This window comes from Mus caroli, unplaced genomic scaffold, assembly GCF_978045245.1.
Source record: "Mus caroli unplaced genomic scaffold, Mus_caroli_1 scaffold_7, whole genome shotgun sequence".
Taxonomy (NCBI): Eukaryota; Metazoa; Chordata; class Mammalia; order Rodentia; family Muridae; genus Mus; species Mus caroli.
This window is the reverse complement of record NW_028227262.1, coordinates 126,590,298-126,614,747: the sequence shown is the minus strand read 5'-3', so window position 1 is coordinate 126,614,747 and position 24,450 is coordinate 126,590,298. Positions and strand designations below refer to the sequence as shown.

Sequence of the window (24,450 nt, the reverse complement as noted above, 5' to 3'; positions counted from 1 at the left end):
CCTATTTTAAAAACAGTATCTGTAAAACTAATTCAAAATCAGTCTTACCCAATTATTGAATATTCCCTAACCTGAACCTCGGCATTTATGTTACTTCTAAACTGTAGAAAAACTGACATGATGTTTCTTAATATAATATAAATAGGGCAAATATATATGAGAGTGAACACAGTCTGTAAGCTACGTGATCTAGTTCACAGAAAGAGTCAATGCAAAACTAACCCTGGGAATGTATTATTAGTGTCTGTCTCTCAGAACATGCTTACATGATTGAGAACAATAAAATATATTTTATGCTTAAATTTTCACATCAAAGTTATGCTGTTTTATTCTCAGCCCTTTAAAATGTTAATCTTATTCTTTATTGCTTAACTGCATTATTGTCATTTAAATAACCCATCTACTACGTTCTATCAAAGCAAACATTTTACTCTCTAATAAGTGAAAATAAATGTTACACTCAAAAGCACACAAAGAAGCTAGCAAACTGTACTTTTATAAGGAATGCCATCCTATACAAAACACATAGGTGTCAATAATTTGTTAATACCATAGACTCATTCTAACTACTCAGTAACAAAGTTCAAGATCATATCTTCCAGAGAACTATGAGAAAAGTCCCCAGAGAATGTGGTAGGTAGATAGATAGATAGATAGATGATAGATAGATAGAGGCAGACAGACAGATATAATAGATATCAATAATCAATTAGAAAGGGGGAAGTTATATACAGATAGATATATAGTTAGATACATAGATGATAGATAGATAAATAGATATATATAGAGAGAGACAGACAGACAGACAGATATAATAGATATCAATAATAGATTAGAGATGGAAAGTTTATATAGATAGATACATAGCTGGATACATAGATGATAGATAGATAGATGATAGATAGATGATAGATAATAGAATGTGTTTATAATGCATGCATATGAACGTAAAGTACATCTATGTTATGTATTTTCAACATACATATTTCCCACATACCTCACATGTATGATCTGACATATTTCATGTGTGGCTATACATATGTATAAGCTAAATATTTAGCTATACAAACCCATATATAATTATACATAATATATTTTACAATAGACTTACATGGTCATAAAAGTTATATAAACTTCATTAACACGTTTTGTTCTTGAACATGAGCATGATTCAAACAACTTAGTGACTTGCAGTAAGATCCCATATTTGCATTCTTAAAAAATGCAGGTGGTGTCATTGCTTCTATTCTGTGGTTTATAGTTTAGAGCCAATGATATCGAGAATATTAACCACCATTTGTCATTACTGGGCCCCAAAGGGTTTGCAAAGCAGGTTACTTCCTTTATTCCCTATAAACTCTTTCCACTTAGATAATAGTTATAATAGGAAAAAATGCAGAGAGCTATGGAAAAAGGAAGATGCTATTTTAAATGTTATAGGACATTTTGCTGTGTTGATCATCTGATTATTTATGGGTCTACATGAGCTCCCACAGACATAATGATCAGAGCATATGAATAACCTAAGTAAAAAAATCAAAACTTTGACTTCTTGCAAGAATATTAACTACAACACAAATATTGGTTTGTATTTATACATATACATATATATATACATGACTTTTAGATACACATCTTTGAATTCCATATTTTTAGCAAATACATCTATGAATATCAGCTCCTGGAAAATATGGCTATCATTATATTTCTTTGGTGTATATTCTAAACGTATGAATTCAGTTCTTATCCCTATGCCCTCAACTCTAGTTACAGAAGGAAGCTGTTGTGTTAAACTACAGTTAACTGTGTAGTAATACTATCATGTCCATTTATACGAATTTTCCCAAGTTTTAAATAGTATCACATATTGAAATTAAATTTTTGTGTTTCCTGTCAGTAAAGCATTTGGTATAAAACATGAATTGTATCAGATGCTGGACATATGAAGACATTGATGGGACCTTTAGCTCCCTAAGCATCTGTACAGAAAGCAACCAGGGTCACGTAGAGTTGGAACAGCTCTAGTCAACAATTGTCTTTGCTTTCCACCAAACGCCCTTCAAAGCAGAGGAAAGCATTTGCGGTTCTGAAGTTGTTTTTGACAACCTGGAAAGATAACATACTTACAGTGATTTGTTTTCAAAGTTTTTGTACAATAAACTACCCAATTGGACATAAAATTGATGGTTCCCCAACTTTTAGATTAAGTTGTCTTCAGATTTTTATTTTTAGTCCATATGTGTGTTTGAAAGCAACTCATAAGGACATTTTTTTAAAGTTCACCTGGAATAATTTTCATTTTTGATTAAAAAAAAGCCAGCAGGCAAGGATTTGAAATTAAATCCAATCAAAGCATGCATGAAGTTCTCAATGGAAAGTAAAAAAATAAATTTGAAAATATTAAAAATCAACCCATGTTTAAAATTAAAGTTTGCTTGATTGAAAAGTTACTATCAATTTTTCTTAATTGTTTACTAAATCACGAGGTTAAAATAATAAATACATTAAATTAACTTTAGAATATCAAGGTTATGTCTGATAACTTAGTAAATAACACTGTGTTGTTTTCCTAACCTTTATTTTTAACAGTTATTTTCTAATGTTGATACTTCAGTTTTCCTTCGAGCAATTTTTTCCAACCAGCATTGTTTCCAGATCCTGCTACAACACCCCCAAATCTAACTATTCCTGTTTATCTTTAATATCTCTAATATCTTGCCTTAGTTTTTAAACTTTATTTTGCTTAAACTGATGTATAGAGAGCCTTTGCCTCGTAGAGTCGTAATTTTAAAGGTAAGTAGCCACAATGCAACTTGCTCTTAATCAGGTGGAAAATGCCATGATTTTTCCTTCATCTTAAATCTCAACTCTCTCAATTTTCTCCAACTACAGAGGCCAGTAATAGTAGCCATGAGTCTCGTATTGGTCTAGCTGAGGGGTTGGAGTCTGAGAAGAAAGCGGTTATACCCCTTGTGATCGTGTCTGCCCTGACTTTTATCTGTCTAGTGGTTCTTGTTGGTATTCTCATCTATTGGAGGTAAGTTGAGTGTTTTGGATATTTGCATTATTAAAGCTCAAACTTCTGCCTCTATTTAATCTAAAGGAGCTCCAATTTCTCAAAATTCTCCTTACATTAAAGCTGTCATTAACGTATTCATCTCCGAACAAGGTAAACCTGTGAATCTAAAGGTTGATGTTTCTGTATAAAGGGAAATGGAAGAACTTTGATTTTACTTCATTAAGAAGTCTTGACAGCTATATTTTCATTTTTAATCAAGTTAATATTCAAGTATCATCATAGCATTTACCATAAGTAATGAGCTTTTTAAATCAACTCTTATAGATACAAAAGTTATCCTCTGGGAAAACAATTTTATGTGAAAAAAAATATTTAAATATAGTTTTACAAGACATCTATCAGCTGTGTATAGTAATGAAAAATAATAGCCTATAGACAAAAAGCGAATGTGAAGCAACTAAAATACAAAGACATTGAAAATTACTATGCTAAGATGCAAAGGCATTTATTTAAGAATCTTTATAATTGGCTTTGAAGATGAAATATGCCTTCGTGCGCTTCACCAATCCTCCAAGATGTTTAAAGGACCAGAACAGTAGCCTGTACAATAAGCTTCCTCCCTTGTACCAAGCAGAACACACAACTAATTCATGAATTTACCAAGGACACAACACAACACAAGTCAGTAAAACTGACTCTTGGAAAACTAAAACTTGATATGATAATTTCTGTCTATCAGCCAAGAAATTGCCTTGCTTATTAATTTATGCTGTTGTCCTAGAGGGAGCTTTGTGTTCAGGAGATGAAAATTAACTCCTGTCTGCTGAACAGCAGCCTTCTATAATTTCAAATCACTGCTCTTTAATTGTTATCCACAAATGGTTTTTCTCAGTCTAAGTATTAACTGTTTCCCATGTACCTGGTTGATGACTGTGTCAACTACCGTTGGGAAATATAAAAATAGTGAATTTTGAATAATTATCATTGCTTTTAAGAAAATCACACTTAATGAAAAAAATACTTTTTAAATTTACTATGAGAAACTTTTTAAATATTACACAAACATTTATAGGTAGTAGCTAAAATCTAATGCAGAGTGATCAGAGAATAGGAGACCTTACGTGGCTGGAACTTGCAAAGTTAAGTGGAAAACAAAATGTTGGGCTGGCCCTGTGTGTAATTCTGGAATTAGAGATGAAGGTGAAGGCTTTCCAGCCAGGGGACACGGGCAGATCCAGGAAGCTGAATGAACTAAACTGATTATAATGATGAGTCAAGCTTCTCATTTTATGTAGCTCAATGTTGACTGTATTTAGCTCGATGTTGTTTACTGCATGTAGCTTGATGTTGTGGAGCTAAAACAGAACACTTCTAAGACCAATTGTGTCTCATATCTCCCTTGCTTATGCAACAGAATAGACTTCAGGATATGCCAACAGATCACGTTTTTGTTAAAAGCCATTTAGTCAACAACAAGATGCAAAGCTGCTTTCTTCTGTGTGTGCTCTAGTGACTACTGTCATTTTGTATAGCGAAGCCATGGTTAACAGTCTCTGAACATCACACAGAGCCCATAAATTTCATTCAGCCAGTATTTGTTTGATTTTTTTATCCCTCCCACTAGACTTGTTGCCCAATATTTTGAACACATTTTTATAGTCAATTTATACAGTTTACTCATCTTTGCCTAATATGATTTTCCCTAGAAAATAAACTATTTGGATAAATGAGAATTTGTTTTAGACAAAATTAACAAAAGATGGAAGCTATAAAAAATCATATTTCATATTAAATGGTGGTAATGTTAAACTCAAATAAAATGGCAGGTGATTTATATATAAATGAATCAATTATTCTAATTGATTCATTTATATATAAAAGTTTAATAATTTCTACGAATTGATCTGAGCTATCTTCTACAAATTTAAATTCATTGTGTTTAATATGGTCTGATGGTTCCTGAGAAACTATAAAATCTGAGTGATTTTAATTTTTGTTAGTATGGATCATCCCGTATCTATTGTCAGGAAAAACAAAATTGTCAAAACCATTTAATCCTCTTTGGTCAGATATTTCTCTTTTTCTCTCAAACATTATTTCATGTACATGTATTATTTCATGTATATAGAAGACCGTTAAAAGATAAACATTTTGGATAGTTTTGTGTATGTTATTTTGTCTATTAAATATGGTAGTTAAAAAAAAAATCTACTCTTTGGTTACCCCCTTCAAGATCCATTCAGTGCGGTGAGATACCTGACTGGTCATGTCTGCATAAAAGTAACTCTCTTGAAAACATAACTTTTAAATTGATGGTAAGACACTTTGAGTGTGGTGAACTGTGACAGATCACAACAGTCTCTTGTTCAAGGTTTGTGTGAATTATTCAAATCCCAATGTAGCTATATTTATTAATAATATAATTTCGTCAACCAAGTGGGTGCAATTTTTTTTTAATTTCTGAAAGCCACAGCCAGCAGGAAGGGAGAATACGCTAACACGGAGGAAAGCAGGACAGGTCAGGGACAGTAGTGAAAGGAACACCCTACAGAAACCTCCCTGCAGCAAAGCAGGAGCAGGTAGGGAGGTGTGCAGGCAGGCTACCTACAGCTCATCTGCTTCAGTGCAGTGTCTTCTTTTAAAGAAAAGAAAATTCTTCTCGAATTGATTTTAAGTTGAATAAATAAAGGCATTACTTTGCTTACTGAAAAAAAGAAAATCTAAGGCAAAGAAAAGCAATATATGTTGTACTCAGTCCTTGTGAGTATTTCCAAGCTAGTATATCTAAACTAAAAAACAAACAAACAAAAAACGCTAGACCAAAAGAACCATCCAATTAAAGTGAGCAGTGCAATGTATCTTAGTGCTTTTAAGAATTTCCTTGGTGACTAACAGTGCTAGGTGTTTTTTTTCTTTCGCTTATTCAACATTTTCATATCTTTAGAAAACTGTGTGCCCAAACCATTTTCAGCATAATTTTAAATCAAGTTATTTTATTTTTGTTTTAGTGTGTGTGTGTGTGTGTGTGTGTGTGTGTGTGTGTGTGTGTGTGTTATGCAGGCATATGTGCATGTATATTTGCATGTCTGTGCACTTATGTATGTGTGTGGATATGCATGCAGATGGGTATGTATGCATATGTGACAAGATCTGAGGTTCACTTTTGGCGTCTTCCTCAATCTCCCTCCCTCAAACATGGAGTCAAAGTTGAATCCAGGTCTTGCTGAACCCATGCCTCCCAGTTCAGATGTGCTGCTCAGTTTGCTTAGAGGTTTACCAAGTGTCTGCCTTCAGGTGTTCTTAGATTATATTCAGGCTACCATGCCTACCACTATCCAATTTACAATTTTTCTATTCTGTGTACAGACATCTTATTTGCATATATATCTTTAAAAATATCTTTTAAGGCATGAATGTTTTATTTTGATGAAGTCTACTTCATTCATTTTTGTTGTTGCTTATGACTCGCTGTTAGGTCTAAGAAGGCAGTTCCTAACCTGAAGTCATAAAGACGTACCATGTAAATTTTCTTCTAAGAATTTTCCAAAGAAGAATGACTCACACTCCCTGACCTGAGAGTTTGTTGCAGAGCTAGAAGGACCCAGAGTTTAGTTCTGGCGCTAAGAAAGAACAAACAGGGAAATGCAGTGGAATAAAGAGTCTGGAAGTGATTTCTTATGTTTGTGGTCAAGTTTTAGACAAGAGTCCCAAATCTTTCTCATGAACAGACAATGTCATTACAACAAATGGAACTAGGGATTAGGAGATGCTCTGGTTGTCTCTTTTTCTTCATAATACACACACACACACACACACACACACACACACACACACACACAAACTCAAAGAGGACCAGATCAGAGATGCCAGTGAGATGACTCGGCAGGCACTGACTTCAATCCCTAGGATCTATGTTGTTGGAGGGGAGAACTGACTCCCACAGTTTGTCCTCTGACCTCCACACACATATGCTCCCTGCATACACATGCAAAATAAGCAAACAGTAAGTGAAGAAAATTAAAAAGAGATCATAGACTTAAATGAGGGAGGTAAAGGCATAAAGTTCTTCAAAAATATTTCAATGTGTCTCTAATATCATTTTTAGTAGAAAATTAAGTGTCTACTTGTGCTTTGCAAATGCAGAGAGAAAGTGGTTTAGCAGAAGAGCAACAAATTATAGATGGTAAAAACTGAGTCCCTTCCCAGTTTCACCTTTAATTTATTAGATGGCTTTGATTTTGTCACTTCTGACAAATGAATGTGTCTCTTCTGTTTTCCATTGGGTGATACCTGTAAAGTCATTTTTAAGTGTGCCATGAGACTTTTTTAGGTGGTCTGTCAGCGATCGCTTCTGAATGTTATTTTGTATTTGTATGAGGACTCTGAAAAGGGATATAATTACACATTTCCAGCTTTTAATTCCAAATACTGTGAAAGAAAGGTGTAAATTAAATAATCAGATTACCATTGATTGATGGAACCTATGTCTACAAGTTTAAAACAGTCATCACTTTTTTCAGCATGGCGGAGTGATAATTAGCAGGAGACACAGTTATCAACACTTAGCACATAGACGTGAAGACACTCACTGCTTATTTGGAACAGATGGAATATAGAGACTTAGGCTTGTCATACATTAAGTAATATGCCTTGAAATTGTTTTCCAGATGTTTTAAGGTATAATTTACATGAGCCACACCATAAGTTCATAAGATGCAAAACTACTTCCATGGGGGAGATTTGTAAATAGCTCTCTTTAAATAAAGGAAAACTACAAAAAAAATAGAGCATTTTAAAAGAGTTAGACTGTGAAAAATACCAACATTCTGTGCAGTAAAAGGACACATCATCAAAAGTTGTATAGGATCAGAGCATTCCATAGATACAGTTGTTTCCCATGGAAAAAAGTGGGGCTAGGAAATATAAATTAAATTTATATTTTGGGAACCTTAGAGATAACTAACTACCCTGAATATAGGCTTCCCCTAACATACTTCAAGAGACTGTCACTGTTCACATAAGACTGCAGTGTAAAATGTACCTAAACAACTATGCAAGTTTAATTATTTCCTTACTTAAGAAGTTTTGGTATGATTTATAAGAGTTTTGGGAAAATTAATGCCAAATACTATCATAAGGCCACCTGACTTCAAAAATAAGTGAAGATTTCATTATGTATTTGGGGCTAGCAGACTTGATATTAACCCAATTTCTGTAACACAGATTAGCAACATGGCAAATTAGAAGGTTAGTGCTTCTATTTACATTTTTATGTTGTATTAAATGCGTCTTTTTCCCCATCCTCTCAGTAGCTGGATCATCCTTGGTTCATCTATGTAGCCATCTATCCACCCAGCTTTTTGTTTTTGTTTAGTTTTATCTTTCCATCTAGCTTTTTTTGTTTTGAAATTTTATATTCCTTCTATATCTCTATATCTTTCAAACATTTTGAAACTTCAAGTTATCTTACTTGAGGCCCAGACAACAGAATCTAGCATTCATCTGAATGACATATAGTTGGTAGGATTTATTTACTACTTCAAATCCATCTAATTCAACAAACACTGAATACCATTATATTCTTGTCACTGTATTAAGAGTTGGACTTATGTGAAACCAAGGGACATGACCCTATATTTTGAAAAATGTAGTAAAGATATAGCAAAGAACAATTACATTATAAAATAATTATCATAAAAAGTTATTTGAAGTAATTAAAATGCTATAATGCCCAGGAACTCAAGACTATTTTTGGAAACAATAGCTATTTTTTTCAAAGTACTCTTTTATAGATAGCTAAAACTGAAATTTTGTATCAGGTAGAGTAGATAGAAGGACTGATGTTCACGAATGTGCTTCGGAGATGAGAGCTATTTCAAAGTACAGATACCTCTGAGTTGTCCTGAAGCTTAAAGGCAATGTTTGCCTGGCCTCTTGATGACTAAGACATTTGGGTCCCAAGAAGAATCATGTTTAAAGCAGGTAAGAGATACTAGTTGTCAAGAACAAAGCAATCTCAAGTGCCAGCTATTTATCCAGATTATTGGACTATAAATGTCAAATTAGAATGTAAGAGAAAGAAAGGACCACACATAAATAGGTTTTGAAACATGAATTGCATACTCTAAAACCTGTATAAAAATTGAACTAGAACCAATAGATTACAAGAAGATAGCTACTAATGGAGAGGTAGGCACAGCATGACCACAGGAAGACCTACTCTTTTGGTATTATTTGGCAATATTCATGGGAGAATAGGCTTTAAGTTAGTAGAAGGAAGAAATGTTTAGCAACTACATACACTTTGTGACATCAAGCTTCTTGTTCCTGAAAATCCCAAACTGTACCTAAATACCAAAGATGATGCTAAATGATTCATGTACCATCTATGAATGGCAGGAAATCCCAGAAGGCACGTTCCGAGTCTGTCTTCTCCACGTCAGTGTCAGAACATGCTAACCATAGTTGCATACACAACCATCCTGTGCAAGTGCTGCAGTTTGGACCCAAAGCCACTCATGTGAGCTGTCATTGACAGTTTCTTTATCCTGGCCCTGGTTATTTCCAACTTTCCCATTCCTCATTTGACTACAGATTCTGCTTTCCAAGATGAAATTAGTCTCATGGTGCCTTTGATACCTGCTTCCTTATCCACTCACCTGCTTCCTCTGGAAAATACTCTACTGTTCTCTCAGTCTGATTTTTCAAGGGTTTATACTCTCAGAGGCAAGCACCTTGCTATGAACACTGTTGCTTTATGTTTTTCTTTACTCTTGGCATTAACACTAAAAAATGAGTCATAAATACACAATTTTACACTACATTCATTGAAAAGGTATCTTGGGGTACCTGCAATGTGATGACACTGGTGAATGACATTTTAGTAATTACCTATTTTGAATGATTGGTTTATGTCTTGGTGGAGGAGACTAAATATATATGTAAAACAACAAAACAATAAAACCAAATACAGGAGCTTCCCACCTTAAGATGATTCAACCATTTTTGTCTTTAGCACACTGACAAAGGAGTTCACATTCAGTAGAAACTGTACCTTAAATGCTGAATTTGATTTATCGCACTGGACTTGTCACATGAAGTTTACTCTTCTCTTGAGTTGCTGGGCAGTGATAATAACTCATAATTTCCAGTCAGCCACATTACCATAGAAGTAAATAACCAACACTCTGGCTTGTACCGCATTGCTAAGTTGTGCCACGTGGGGGGTTGGGTATGTACTTAATGCATTTTCAGCTCATGATGTTTTTCAACTTCGCAATGGCTTTGTCCAGACGTAGTCCCATTCTCAGTAGAGGAGGAGTTTCATGTTTTTATAGCAGCATGTGCCACAGAGCAAGCAAGGCGAGAAGAGTAATGACAGAGATATCCAGGGCCCTCGGAGGATGCAAAAATAATGGGAAAGAGGCATGTGGGCAGCAGAATCGCCAGTGCACAAGGTGCTAAAGTGGTTTAAATATGGCTTCTCTGAGAGGAGAGAGAGAGAGAGAGAGAGAGAGAGAGAGAGAGAGAGAGAGAGAGAGAGAGAGAGAGAGAGAGAGAGAGAACTGAAGCCTGCTGGGTGAAGAGGTTATTGGCAGTGAAGTGACAAAGATTGGTGAAGCTAGGACCTTCCTGTCCTCTGCTGAGATAACAATAGGATTCTAATAACAGTGGGAGGCCATTCAAGAACTGTATCCAGGGAACTGATTTCCTGGAAATATACTGAGATTTAGGAGGTCACTGAATAAGAACAAATGCCATGTTAAAGCTCATTAGGAGTAATAATGTGTAGCTTGAAGCTTTAAAATGGAAAATAAGATTAAGATTTTCCTGTAGAGAGATATTTCTGTGGAAACTCAACCATTCGTGACTAACTTAAATAAAATTACACACATCAAAAGGAGTCATTAGCCATTTTAATTACCTAAATCTCTCAAATTACGGGATGGCTTGCTTTATTGTATAGCAGCAGTTGTGTCTCTGCTCCACTCGGCACTATGTAGTGTGCTCTCACCAGATGTTACTCTTATTATCTGAATGAAAATAGATGCAGGTGACATTGTAGGTCACAATTGTCATTGCTTCTAAATATATTCATTCTCCAAATGCTCATCAACAAGACTTGCATCTGTCAGAAATAAAAATCACTTCGAGTTTTGCTTGTGTGCTCATTATCCTCTTACATTCCACTACTGCTGTATTATTGAACAGTAAAAGCTGCCTTCTCCTTCCCTCAAAGTGATGCCATTGTGGGATTTCATTTCTATATAGACATAGCTTTTCTGACCAGCTGACCATGTTTCAGAGGACATGGTTGTTTTAAGAATGCTCCATGGTCACTCTCTTTACTTTCAACCCCTGTCCTACCAAGTTGGCAAGACACCTTGGTAGATGCCAATATGGGAGAGTGCCTGAGGCACTACTATTTCCTACATCTGTAAAGCAGTATTTGGTACCAACTGTCCCTTCTAATGCTACCTATGCTTGTCTGATATCTGCTCACTCTGCATCTGGTGCTGGTAAAAGTGAGATGAACTCAGTGACATGAAATTCTTCCTTATTTCTGCTTTATGAAAACAGACGTAGATTGCAATGGTTACTCTCCTGGTCATGGATCCATGTTTGTTGTAATCTAGATACTTCCCTGGAAATTTTCCAGAAGCTTAGATGTTATCTTCTTATGTGTTCATTTTCTTTTTCTTTTCAGAAAATGCTTCCAGACTGCTCACTTTTATTTAGAAGACAATACATCCCCTCGAGTAATATCTACACCACCAACACCCATCTTTCCAATTTCAGGTAATGAACTAGTGAGTGCTTAAGAGTACTTTGTATATGCTGAAAGAAAAGAACGATGAAGGAAGGTTTGCCTTTATTGGAATATTTTCTAAATATCTATAATGCACCTGAGTAAATATTTGTTACTAAAAGAAGTGTTATAGCATGTGTCAGGCAACCAGTCTTCTATTCTGTTCTTGTTAATTTCAAATATACTTAGTCACAGGGGTGATATGGCAAACTAATTTATAATAATCTGGCATAATATGTAGAAAAACACTAGCAATTAATATTAGTTAAAAGTAATTATCCTACTTGGGTTTCTATTGTTGGGATTTAAAAAACATGGCAGAAAAAATTTGTGGAAGGAGGTTTACTTCAGCTTATAGTTTATAGTTCATCACTGAGCAAAATCAGGACATGAACCCAAGGCAGTCACCTAGAGGCATGAATTGAAATAGAGAACATGGAAGAGTGCTACTTACTGGCTTGCTCTCCATAGCTTGTACATTGTGCCTTTTTAAAATATATATACAACTGAAGACGACCTTCCTAGGGGTAGTACTGCTCATAGTAGGGAGGGCTATCTCCAATTAATAATTAATTTAGAAAATTTCACAATAGACAGCCCAAAGCACAGTCTGATGGAAACAATTCCTCACTGGAAATTCTTTCATCTGAGGAAATTCTCTCATCTCATCCTTTGTGTCAAGTAAACAAAAGCTAACCAGCATAATAAGGCTTTCACTCATTTCTACTGCAGTAGAGGAAATCTAAGCAAAATGGTCAGAAATGTGGACAGGAAAAAAAAAACAGAAATAAAGCTAAAATGTAATGACTGCAATAGGTTTTCTATTGCTGTTATAAAACACCATGACCAAAAGCAACGTTGAGGAAGGGAAAGGGGGTTAATTTCATCTTACAATGCTCAGGTCACACTCTATCACTGAGAGAAGTCAGGGCAAGAAATCAAGGTAGGCACTCTTGAACGCAAGAACTGAAGGACAGGCCATAGAGCAGCATCACTTATTGGCTTGCTTCTCATGGCTTGCTCAACCTGTTTTCTTATACAACTCAGATCACCTACACAGTGCTTACACGACCCACAGTGGGCTGGGCTTTCCCACTTCAATAAGTAATCGAAAATGACCAAAAACATTTGGCCAATCATAAATAGGCATTTTCTCAATCTAAATTCCCACTTCCCAAATGGCTCTAATTTGAGTCAAAATACCATAAAACTAACCAGGGCAATTGACATCAAAACACATAACCATCGTACTATAGTATTTCCTTCCTTATTATGGCCAAGATATCATGTTCACATGAACAAGACAGTATAAAACATTTTAACTTTTAAAAGTTCCACAGTCTTTAAAAACTGAGACTCTAAACGTTCAGTCTCTTTCAAAGTTCAAAGCCTCTCTAAAATATCCAAAGGATCTCTAAATTTCCAAAGTTTTTTTTTCAACTGTAGGCTCCTGGAAAATTAAAAAGTAAGTTACATTATTCTTATTTCAAAAAGGAAGAACAGGGCACAGTTAGAATCAGATCAAGGCAAAAAGCAAAGTCTGATGATATAAAGCTTGGTGTCAAACTTCTCGGATTATGATGCTCTGGGCTCCAAAGGACCTTGGCAGCTCCACGTCTTTGGCTTCGTCATCCACAGCACATTCAACTTGTCTTGTAGGCTCATGTTGGCTTTGATTCACACCTGCTGCTATCCTTGGAGGTCATCTCATGGTAATGGAGTCCCAAAAGTGCTAGAGTCTCTGCTGCAACTGAGGCTACATCCTCACTGTGCCAAGTCTCAACTTCTCTTTTTGATCCCTTCTTTTCTTCAAAACTAGTACCACCTGGGAAACTCTTACAAGTTACCAAGTTGGGCTGCTAACAAAGGAAGAACCTAGGTCTGTTGTGAACTACAACCTCTGCCCATTGATCTGAGGAAACACTTCCTAGATGATTTTTGCCTTAGTGGTGCTGGTCTCTTCTTAATCACAGACAATTTTCCAGCCTGAGATGACAAGAACCACAGATTCCTCAATCAAAATATTAAAACATCCTTAGAGTCCTTAAGGGACTCTCAAATTTCCATCTGAAACTTCACAAGCTAGACCTCCATCCATCATCTGCACTGCTCTCAGCATAACCATCCAAGTACCATCAATATCTCATTATGCTCTGAACACTCAATGACTTTTCCAGCCCCAGATTCCAAAACCCTTCCCAAGCCTTCCCAAAACAGGTTTGGTCATGTCTCGCTCAGCAATCTCATGAACCTAGTACCAATTTCTTTCTTAGTTGAGATTGCTATTGCAATGACAGAACGCTGTGACCAAAAGCAACTTGGAAAGGAAAGTGTTTATTTCATCTTGACACTTCCAGGCAATAATAGTCATCACTGAGTGAAGTCAAGGCAGGAACTTGAGGCGAGAATCTGTAGACAGGAGCTGAAGCAGAAGCCATGGAGAAACATTTCATACTGGGTTGTGTCTCATGACTTGCTCAGCCTGCTTTCTTCTACAACTCCATACCAATAGCCCAGGGACTGCATCACCCACAGAGAACTGGAATCTCCCACCCATTTCAATTGTGAATCAAAAAAATGTGTTGGCAGGCTTGCCTATAGACCAATGCTATGGAGATGTTTTTCCAGTGCTCAAGCGTCCCTCTTCTCAAATGACTCTTCATTGTGTCTAGTTGACATAAACCTTAAGAGGACAGATCATTCCTGATCATCTGTGTTTATGTGAAAATGTGTTTCTTAATATTTGGGTGCACACATACACACATACCCAAAAAAACAAACACCATAAACAGTGGTTGTTGTACTAGCGGAGGGGGAGGACAGGAATGTATAGTTGTTTGAAAGGTTCCAGACGCTGAATGATTGAATTTTTAATTGTCTATTATATCAACATTTACATGGACAACAACATTCAGAGAGAAGGATGCAAACACGCCCTGACCCTACTAGTTTTCCTATGGAGCCAAAATCACAGTCATTTATGTGATTACATTATACATTATAACTTTTCAGAACACAAAGGGCTAAGGAAAAATGGACACATCTTTCTCCAGAATCTAGCCAGATAAGTGGAGTCCTCACCCCTCGTCAAGAAAGCTTGATACGTAATAAAAAATATTTTAAAAAATTAACAAAAAAATGAATAAAATGAAATACTAGAGAGTAATATATTTTATACTCAATAAAATTTTAAGTAAGCTCTAAAAAAAAGAAAGAAAGAAAGAAAGAAAGAAAGAAAGAAAGAAAGAAAGAAAGAAAGAAAGAAAGAAAGAAAGAAAGGAAGGAAGAAAGAAAGGAAGAAAGAAAGCTTCTCTTTGCCAGGCGTGGTGGTGCACACCTCCCAGCACTCCGGAGGCAGAGGCAGGTGGATTTCTGATTTCGAGGCCAGCCTGGTCTACAAAGTGAGTTCCAGGACAGCTAGGCCTATACAGAGAAATCCTGTCTCGGAAAACGAAAATAAAATAAAAATAAAAATAAAAAAGAAACCTTCTCTTTGCAACAGACAGAGACCATTAGAGAGAATTACAACTGATCAAAACACAAAGCTGTGATCCCAGTTCCCACTGATGAGTCTACACCACAATTCTGGCACCTAAGGCCCAGGTATCATTGTGAGAGATGTAGTAGGAAGATTGTAAGAGCAACAGGGAGCTTGTTGTGAGACCTTCTCTCTGAGATAGGGCAGAAGCTATGCACAAGTGTCTTATCAACATGACTACATCCACATGGGCTGAACAAGGGGGACAGCAATAGACATGTTAACAAGGATGACAGAAGACCTATGGGGCCCGAGTCCTACAAAAATAACTACAGCTAATCAAGGTACAATGAAACCTGGTAAAGATAGTCTTTTTCAAGGAAGAGCACATCATATCAATTTGTTATCCTAACACTGGTCCCCACTGAAAATATATTTATACAAGTAACACTATACATTCTGAGAAACTTGTATCTGTGTGTTTAAAAATACAAACACACCACACACACAAACACACACACACACCACCACCACCACCAACAACAATTTAAAAAGTGAGCAAGGCAGGTGGACATGGGAGGATTTAGAGGGAGGAAAATGATATTATATTATAATCTCAAAAAATAAAAAATATATATTTTAAAAGAAATGGGAATTTTTAAAAGAAATATGCAAGGAGAGGAAGAAGAAGAAGATGATAGAGATGAAATAGTGACAAAGTTTTCTAAACCCGGACAAGAAAAGAGGCTTGTCTTCCATGTGGTCATTTATACAAGTCTTGTTTCAAACTGTGTAGATGCTTCCCAAATTGCTGCCAGACCTGGATTCTGCATGTTGTTATCTTCTGAAATGCCATTAACAAAATAGAAGAAAAACACCTGTTTTCTTTACACTTTTCTTTATACCAGCATTTATGTTCCATAGAATATGTATTGTTAATTTTGTTCTTTCTATACATAGAAGTTGTTTTCTGTTCTTCTATCTTATGTTAAGACTAAGAGGTTACTTTAATAGAGCGTTGACCCTTTAACACTTTGAGGGTCTTGAGACTGCAAACTCAGCTGTCTGTGGAAATGTGATTTTCTTCACTTCCAAACATCTGCTTTCTATACCTCACTCTTATGGGCTTTCAGATTAGCTCTAATATTAGCCAGAGTGCACCATGATGTGTTACTATGAATAAAATACAGTAATTAAATTAAGGCCTTGTCTAAGACTTGTTTTGGATGTCAAAAGAGCGGTAACCAAAGCCGGGTCCTCTCACTCACTCAGGTATGGAAAAGTCACCCTTGATCATGAAAGTGTTTTCTCTTTGTGTAATATTGGGAAATGAAGAGATATCCCAGTCTCACTTGCAGACCAATTATCAAAGAACTTCCCAGAATGCCTGGTGTGTCTGCAGTGCTGGGTTGTCTGGGCATGAGCATGGGGGACCTGTGGGTCTGAAGGACATTCATAGGAACTAATGATTTGGGCATGACAAATCATTTTTGTTTTCTTACCTAATTATAAATGCTACTTGCAAGCACACTCTTTCTATAGGTGTGAAGGGGAAATTACACTGAGGAGCTTCCCAAGCTTCACTGGCTAATTCAACGTTAGGATTCAGCTCTACCCACCTAGGAGGAAGAGCAGATGGAGACGAATTTTTTTTTCAATCAACAAATTCTTAGTAACTGAAGCTTAAAATTTTTAGAAGGCCGAAATGCTGAACATCTGTTAATGTAAATAACTATTTCTAGTGAAATGTGTTTGACGTTTCCGTATTAGAAAAATCACTGGTAAAACCATATACTGTGAGCTACTATGTTTAATCTCAGAAAATAGTTCCTAGAAAAAAAAGGAAAGTACAGGGTTAGCTGCTTAAAATATTTTGCCCCCTTATAAATACGTTAACAGATTCATGGCCTCATTTACACAGTATGTTTTCAAGTTAAAGGTCTTGAGGCTTTACAGATGAATAGCTCCAAAGTTTTTCTTAAATTATCACATACATTATTATTATAATATAAGTCCATATAAATGCTTTCTCTTACATGTAGAGAGAAGAAAGAAATATTTTCAAGGATAAACATATACATATATTATCATAAAAACAAGATATTAAACTACAAAACTTTATACAATTGTAATTGCACTGTAATAGATTAAAATATAGCTGGAGATTATGGGACAATTCCTCAAATCCACACTTGGGAGACTGAAGCAGGATGGCAAATTTAAATCTAGCTGGTGAAGTATGACAAGTTTAAGGCCAGCTTTTATATACAAGACCATAAATACAAGTAAATAAACATGTATTAAATAAGTAAGTTAATATATAATTTCTGCAAATCTTTTTGCAAGAATTTATATACAATCTTTACTCATATTAAACAAAATTGCCCAAAACAAGATGACCGCATTGTTAAGTATGGCTTTAGGGTTATTTATAAACTAAACTCAAAAAGAAATTAGTTTCTCTTTAGAGTATATAAGGAAAAAGTATAATCAAATCAATTCTACAATAAATATATATAAAGTTGTTAATTGCAGTATAGTTGGGTTATCATGGTTGATTTTTTAATTTATTTTATACAATACCTTACAGTGGAAGAGACAGTAATTTCCACTGGTACCCTTTCTAATGTGTTTATTTTATTCACTTAGATGATATTGGAGCGATTCCAATAAAGCATTTTCCAAAGCACGTTGCAGACTTACATGCAAGTAATGGGTTCACTGAAGAATTTGAGGTATGATTTAAATATGTCTGTTCTAATAATATTAAAAGTAATAAATGTCAACAATTCAGCGTGAAGCTATTTCATGATGTAAAGACATTGAAACCACTTTTGTTTCTAGGAAAAATATGATATCCATTTCATAATTACATATGTGCTTAGGGGATGTGTTTTAGCTACGATATAACTTAGAGGCTTGGCTTTCTGCTTTAAACGTGAACATGCACTAGTAAAAGAAACCAACACAAATGTAAATCCTCTCACATTAGGTTACATATTGGTAACATTCTTTTCTTAAAACCTAAATAAGTCATAGTGATTTCTTTCCTAAGTTGCATAAAGTATACTAAACTACTAAACCTGATGATTTTCAGCAAAAAAATATATGAAGCCTATACCAACAGAAACTCAGAGAAGCATTTAGAAACTTTGGTTACACAAGGAGACATACATTTCTAAAATCATTTGAACTTTATAATCAATAAAATATTTTCTAATGACACTGTTAAATGCTCTTAGAAGAGGTGGAAAAATGTACTGCAAGTGTGTTGTGCCCACTGACCTGTCATTTAAGCATGTTTCTCAAAATAAGGAGTCACATGTGCCAGGTTAAATGATAAACATAAACACACGAAGGGTTATACAAGTGACTGGCCAGGGGCTTCATAGTCAAGATGTATTCAACTCCAGGATTTGTTATATGGGATCATAGAAAAATAACTGATACAATTAAACTTCATAGAAACGAAGTAACAACTGATAAATAGCAAAACTGGGATCTCATATCCTCTCCATGAACCTTAACATCAGTAAGCAGTGGTCAGCCTCTCTTTCCAAATCACCCAGTCACCCCAAATAGGAAACACCACACTACACATTACCTTCCAATCTCTTCTTCACTCCCCATCTCCTCAACATTCCCTAGAACTCTCTCTCTCTTTAAAGGCTTTGGAGCTCTGGCCCTGATCTCAGGATTTGTTGGGCCTTGATCTACTCTCTGTGTTCCGAACCACTTCTTCCACACAACAACTTCCTAGGAGTCCTGTTAATAATCACGAGATAGGTAGGGAAGGAACCAGCCACAGATTCGAAAGCTTTCAGAAGAATAGAAGTGAGATGGGCTATAGCATAACGAGTCTCCTATTTAATGCATCACATTTGATCTCTTAGTATTATTAGCTGGAGGCTCCTGAGAGTACAGTATTGCTAAAGTGTTAACTGTGCTGTTAACAACACTCCGGTTGGGTACCATCAAACAGAGCTATAATCCAACAGGGGGAAATGGGCAAAAGGCGGCTGTAACATTCCACATGCACAAAAGCAAATCCTAAGCAAAAAAGAAAGATTTATAGTTAAAATTGTCTCAAGAACAGTCACTAATTCACACCTATCAAGCAAATCCTGAAATTATTAAACAGTTGATACATAGGATTAATCTAATAACTACATTTCTACTCATAAATTTCTCTTAATTCCATTATTCTTTAACTAAGTCTGATTTAAGAATACTTCTCATTAACTGAATAATTACCTTAATAACTAATAATGCTACACCTTTTAAGTGGTTCATATACTAGACTGTTTTTAGTCATCCAGAATATCTTGTGGCCAAAGAGGCCTTCAGAGCTCTTATAGGGAGGCGTTGCAGCACTTGCTGGAGGTTAGTTTCATAATTGGGGTTTATGTTGTCTGAAATTACAAGGCTTTAGTTTTATTATCTTGGTTCTAAATATTAATGAATCATAAACTGATTGTTTAGATAGGAAACACTTCTGGACAAGCCCTTAATCCATTTTAATAGAAAGTTAGCCAAACTGTTTTGCAATGATCATTTGTATCAAAAGATGGCCTAGTCAGCCATCACTGAAAAGAGAGGCCCATTGGACTTACAAACTTTATGTGCCCCAGTACAGGGGAACACCAGGGCCAAAAAGTGGAAGTGGGTGGGTAGGGGAGTGGGGGGAGGGTATGGGGGACTTTTGGGATAGCATTGGAAATGTAAATGAGGAAAATACCTAATAAAAAATATTAAAAAAAGTTTTTTTAATGATCCTATTAGTTAAATCTATACAAAGTAATGCTTTGTAAGTTTTATTTCAAAATGATGGTGTCCTTTAATCACAGATTAAGACTCTTTTAGGAGTAGGTAATGTTTTGAAAACCCAAAATCTGTTATAAACCACCTAACAGGAAGCTATTTATTCCATAAAATAACTCAAAAAATGTATCACTAATTCGGAGTTTCAAATAGTGCTATTGAGGTCAATTCAAACTACCTTTGTATTTAAGCCAATCCAATTACTATGACAGAATGGGTCATGGGATATGTGGTTCTTATTAGCATTTTAAATATTCATCATACTACATCCGCATCCCCATTTAAACATGCTGGTTTTATTCATTTACATAATTAAAGTTCCAAATTATGTGGCATTTTGATTTGTGTGCAACTGTTTGAAACATTCTGTTGTGTTAGTATGTGACAAATGTATTTATTGCATGATCATAGTTTTCCATTGTAAACCTAATATGAACACTTTCTTTTCTCATTTGTCGTGTGCTGTGGAATGTGATTTCTTTACTTTTTTGGCATTCATTTCCTCATTAGACACTGAAAGAGTTTTACCAGGTAAGGCATTATTTCACTGCATTTCCTTTTAGCCAAGAAGTAGTTGTAACATGTAAATGTGTTATATATATATATATATATATATATATATATATATATATACACATTTTTTTTTGCTAGACCATTTTATTTGTTTTGTCTTCCTTATATTTAAAGGCACTTGTTTTGAAAGAATTTGTGTTAAAAGGCAATGCCTGCCTTTTTTTTCCAGGAAGTGCAGAGCTGTACTGTTGACTTAGGTATCACAGCAGACAGCTCCAATCACCCAGACAACAAGCACAAGAACAGATACGTCAATATCGTAGCCTGTAAGTATGTTCTTAACTCCGAGGACTGCAGCCTCATTGTTGCTGTCCTGTCAACCGTTGGCCTTGCGCTGTCTGCCAATGGATTCAGTGGGGTTCTCTCAAGGCCTGTGTGATCAGGGAGAGACCCTTCTGCCTGCTGACACCAGCATTACAGTGGGGTCACTTCTGCACATGCTGTCATCAGTGGCATTGATTTCTTTTATAGAGAAGCATCTTCAGCCCTTTCCTCGGGCCTCATAGTCTGTATTTCTCTAACTGTGGTTTCAGCCATTGTTTATAGTTCACAGCCCAACTTCCACTGAGGATCCGCTAGCTCTTAGTGAATTTATTGACCAGCTAAGATTCTCTGGGCTTCTTCTTTCTGCTCCTACCTGGGCTTGCTTCCAGCCTTTCTTGGAATTCTTCTTTTGAAGATTTTAGACTGAATCTGGTGAAGAGCCTCTTTGCATCCCCCGTCACACACACACACACACACACACACACACACACACACACACGCACACACACACACACACACATTTTCTTAGCTGCATTCTTCCTCATCCTCAAGCAGCACTGAGAGTGTCCATCCATCATGTAGTTCCATCCATCATGTAGTTTATTGTCTATCTTCCTTCTATTGCAGTCTTTCTTCACTCTGATTAGAGCACTTGCTCTTCCACCATCTCCCCTCACATCCCCAACCACTCTCTTTCTGATTTTCATTAGAGAGGATCAGGATTCTAAAAAATAACAACAAAACAGAATAGAATAGAATAGAATAGAATAGAATAGAATAGAATAGAATAGAATAGAATAGAATAGAATAGAATAGAGCAGAAACTATCACATCAAATTCAGACAAGATGAAACAACAGAATGGAAAGAGCCCAAAAGAAGCCTCAAGAATCAGAGACCCACTCACCCCCACACTCATGAGACTCATTAGAAACACTAAACTGGAAGCGATGATATATATGTATATACCGAGGCTGTGTCAGTCTTTGTGAGTCCATGAGTTTTGCTCAGTTGATTTAGATGATTTATTTTCCTAGCATCCTCTATCCCCTCTGGCTCTTACATTCTTTCTGCCTTCTCTTTCGTGGGGTTTCCTAAGTTCTGAGGGGAGGGATTTGATGGGGACATCTCATTTAAAGCTGAGTGCTCCAAAGTCTCTCTCTCTCTCTCTCTCTCTCTCTCTCTCTCTCTGTGTGTGTGTGTGTGTGTGTGTGTGTGTGTGTGTGTGTGTGTAATGTGTCAGCTATGGGAGACTCTGTATTTGTTCCTGCCTGCTGCAGGAGGAGGCTTCTCTAATGTTGCTTGAATTGGGCACTCATCTATGAATATAGCAGAGTATCATTAGGAGCCATTTTATTCCTACTTTTTTTTTAAAGATCAATAGAATTTGGTTTTGCTCTAGGTCTCTGAGCTCTCTAGCATATGGTTCTTGGTCATGTCAGCAGTGATCAGTATGGGTTCCATTTCATGGAGTGCACCTTAGGTCAAATCAGACATTGGTTGGTTACTCCCACAAGCCTTGTGCCACCATTGCCCTAATATATTTTGCAAGCAGGACAACATTGTAGGTCAAAGGCTTTGTGGCTAGGTTGGTGTATATGTTTTGTTTTTGGCAGCCTGCAGATTATGCCCTCCATATCTTGAAATCTGGCTTCCTGATCATTCCTCCCTCTGAGAGGAAAAAGAAAGCTAAAATCTTATATCCTTTCTCCTGTGATCATTGAGTGGCTTTTTAACAAATGCATTACTGGAAGGTCGCTTAAATTCTGGTTCCAGTCCAGTTGTAGGAGTGTCCAGAGATGCATCTTCCTCCCTTTAATTATCATGTTCTCTTCAGCAGGTTGTATTGACGCTGCCTTCCTTGCCATGTGATTCACACCAGCATTTACTATTTAGCAGATGACTCCTCTATAGACTGTAGATTTGTTTCTTCACCTGAGACATTTGTCCTGGTTACAATAAGGGACAGAGGTTTCCTTAGCACTGTAAATACTACTTTTTTATTTCCTGCTGAAAACAACCTGGAAAAATAGGTATTAACTATTTTAGAAGTGAAGAAAGACATCCAGACCCTGACTGTACTCCTGTAGCCTGCTACTGTTGGATGGATGAATGGACCTGCTATCCTTTGGTCAGCATCTACGTCCTTATCCTTGTTTGTGACCCTTCACAGATACCCCCAAGGCTCCTTCTGCTTCCTTCACTGCTTCCTCTTCCAACTTGATGATCAGAGGGTGTCTGCTGCGTCCTTCCTCAGCTTTGTGATGCTCCCACCACACTTGTCTCATCTAGAACACCACTGTTCCCAGTCCCTGTGCCATTTCAAAAATCCATCTAACTTTGGTTATTGCCTTATTATACCAATTTAGTTTCTGTCTCCATTCATCTTGGTACAGTGCTTCTCTCGCTTGTGACTTGTACATTACTTCCTGAATAGCTTAGTCTCACTGCATTAGAAACTTTCTTAACTTGGAGATCATTGCCCATCTGTCTTTGTTATGTTTGTCAAATGAATATATACCAATAAAGTAGGTTATTTTTGTTGAGTTTAATTTTATGATAAAATTATGATACAAATGTAGAAAAACTTTATTATGAACAGTAATCTCTACTCTAGTGAAATATATTCTCTTTTTGTTCCAGATGATCACAGCAGGGTTAAGCTCACACAGCTTTCTGAGAAAGATGGAAAACTGACTGATTACATCAATGCCAATTATGTCGATGTAAGCATTTTTGTTTGTAAACCCTGAATGTGTTATGCCACAAGGATGTATATATACCATTGTATAATAAATGCTATCTGACATATAATGAAAATTCAAACAATGAATAAACCGTAGGAGATCCTGTGACTACAGGAGTTTGAATTAAATAATATTGTTCTTATGTTATTTTATAAGAGAAAGGGGGAATTCAGGTTAAAATGTATGTTCTGGATAGAATATGAATATTCTCATAGACTGATACTTCCACAAATGAGAGGGTATCGGCCCAGTACTTAATTCAAATTTTCCTGGCAGTGTTATATATACCACAGATAATAAATAAATCTAAACTGCAAATTTCCCATGGTAGTACTAAACAAAATGCAAATGATATTATAAAGCCAGTATTGAGGCTCTATTGTTTTAGACAACTTCATGACATCAGCTTTGTTGCACTCTTTAGAACTGTAGGATATGTGTAATTTAATTTCCCCAAATGGGGTTGACTGACTGTCAGCAGAACTCTGTCATTTCCCTGGCTCCTGGTCTAGCAGTCTGCTTTTGAGTTAATTCTACCTTTGACACTGAGGTCAGAGAAATTAATTCCCACCAATAGAATGTTCATTATGAGAGCCTCCACTTCCTGCTTCCAGAGGGAGCCATTTGTGTGCCAAAAGAATGTAGACTAAAGGGGTATAAATACTTAGAATTCCAGCTCTGCCACTGGCTATCGATAACATTAGGTAGTCCTTTAACTCCTCCGAGCTTCTTTTACCTCA

The 24,450-nt window shown here is 36.1% G+C and overlaps 1 protein-coding gene across 4 annotated transcripts in view; it reads left to right on the top strand.

The window, feature by feature from the left end:
- The window catches only part of Ptprz1 (protein tyrosine phosphatase receptor type Z1), a 178,652-nt gene that overhangs the window by 129,757 nt on the left and 24,445 nt on the right, over nucleotides 1-24,450 (top strand). For 2 of the 4 annotated variants that reach the window (XM_085840796.1, XM_085840798.1), the window contains exons 13-18: nucleotides 2,893-3,037; nucleotides 11,727-11,818; nucleotides 17,956-18,041; nucleotides 20,638-20,658; nucleotides 20,870-20,966; nucleotides 23,607-23,689. In XM_085840796.1, the coding sequence (XP_085696922.1) occupies nucleotides 2,893-3,037; nucleotides 11,727-11,818; nucleotides 17,956-18,041; nucleotides 20,638-20,658; nucleotides 20,870-20,966; nucleotides 23,607-23,689 (524 nt within the window). The remainder of the gene's footprint in view (nucleotides 1-2,892; nucleotides 3,038-11,726; nucleotides 11,819-17,955; nucleotides 18,042-20,637; nucleotides 20,659-20,869; nucleotides 20,967-23,606; nucleotides 23,690-24,450) is intronic. The other 2 variants (XM_085840797.1, XM_085840799.1) reach the window with 1 other exon arrangement.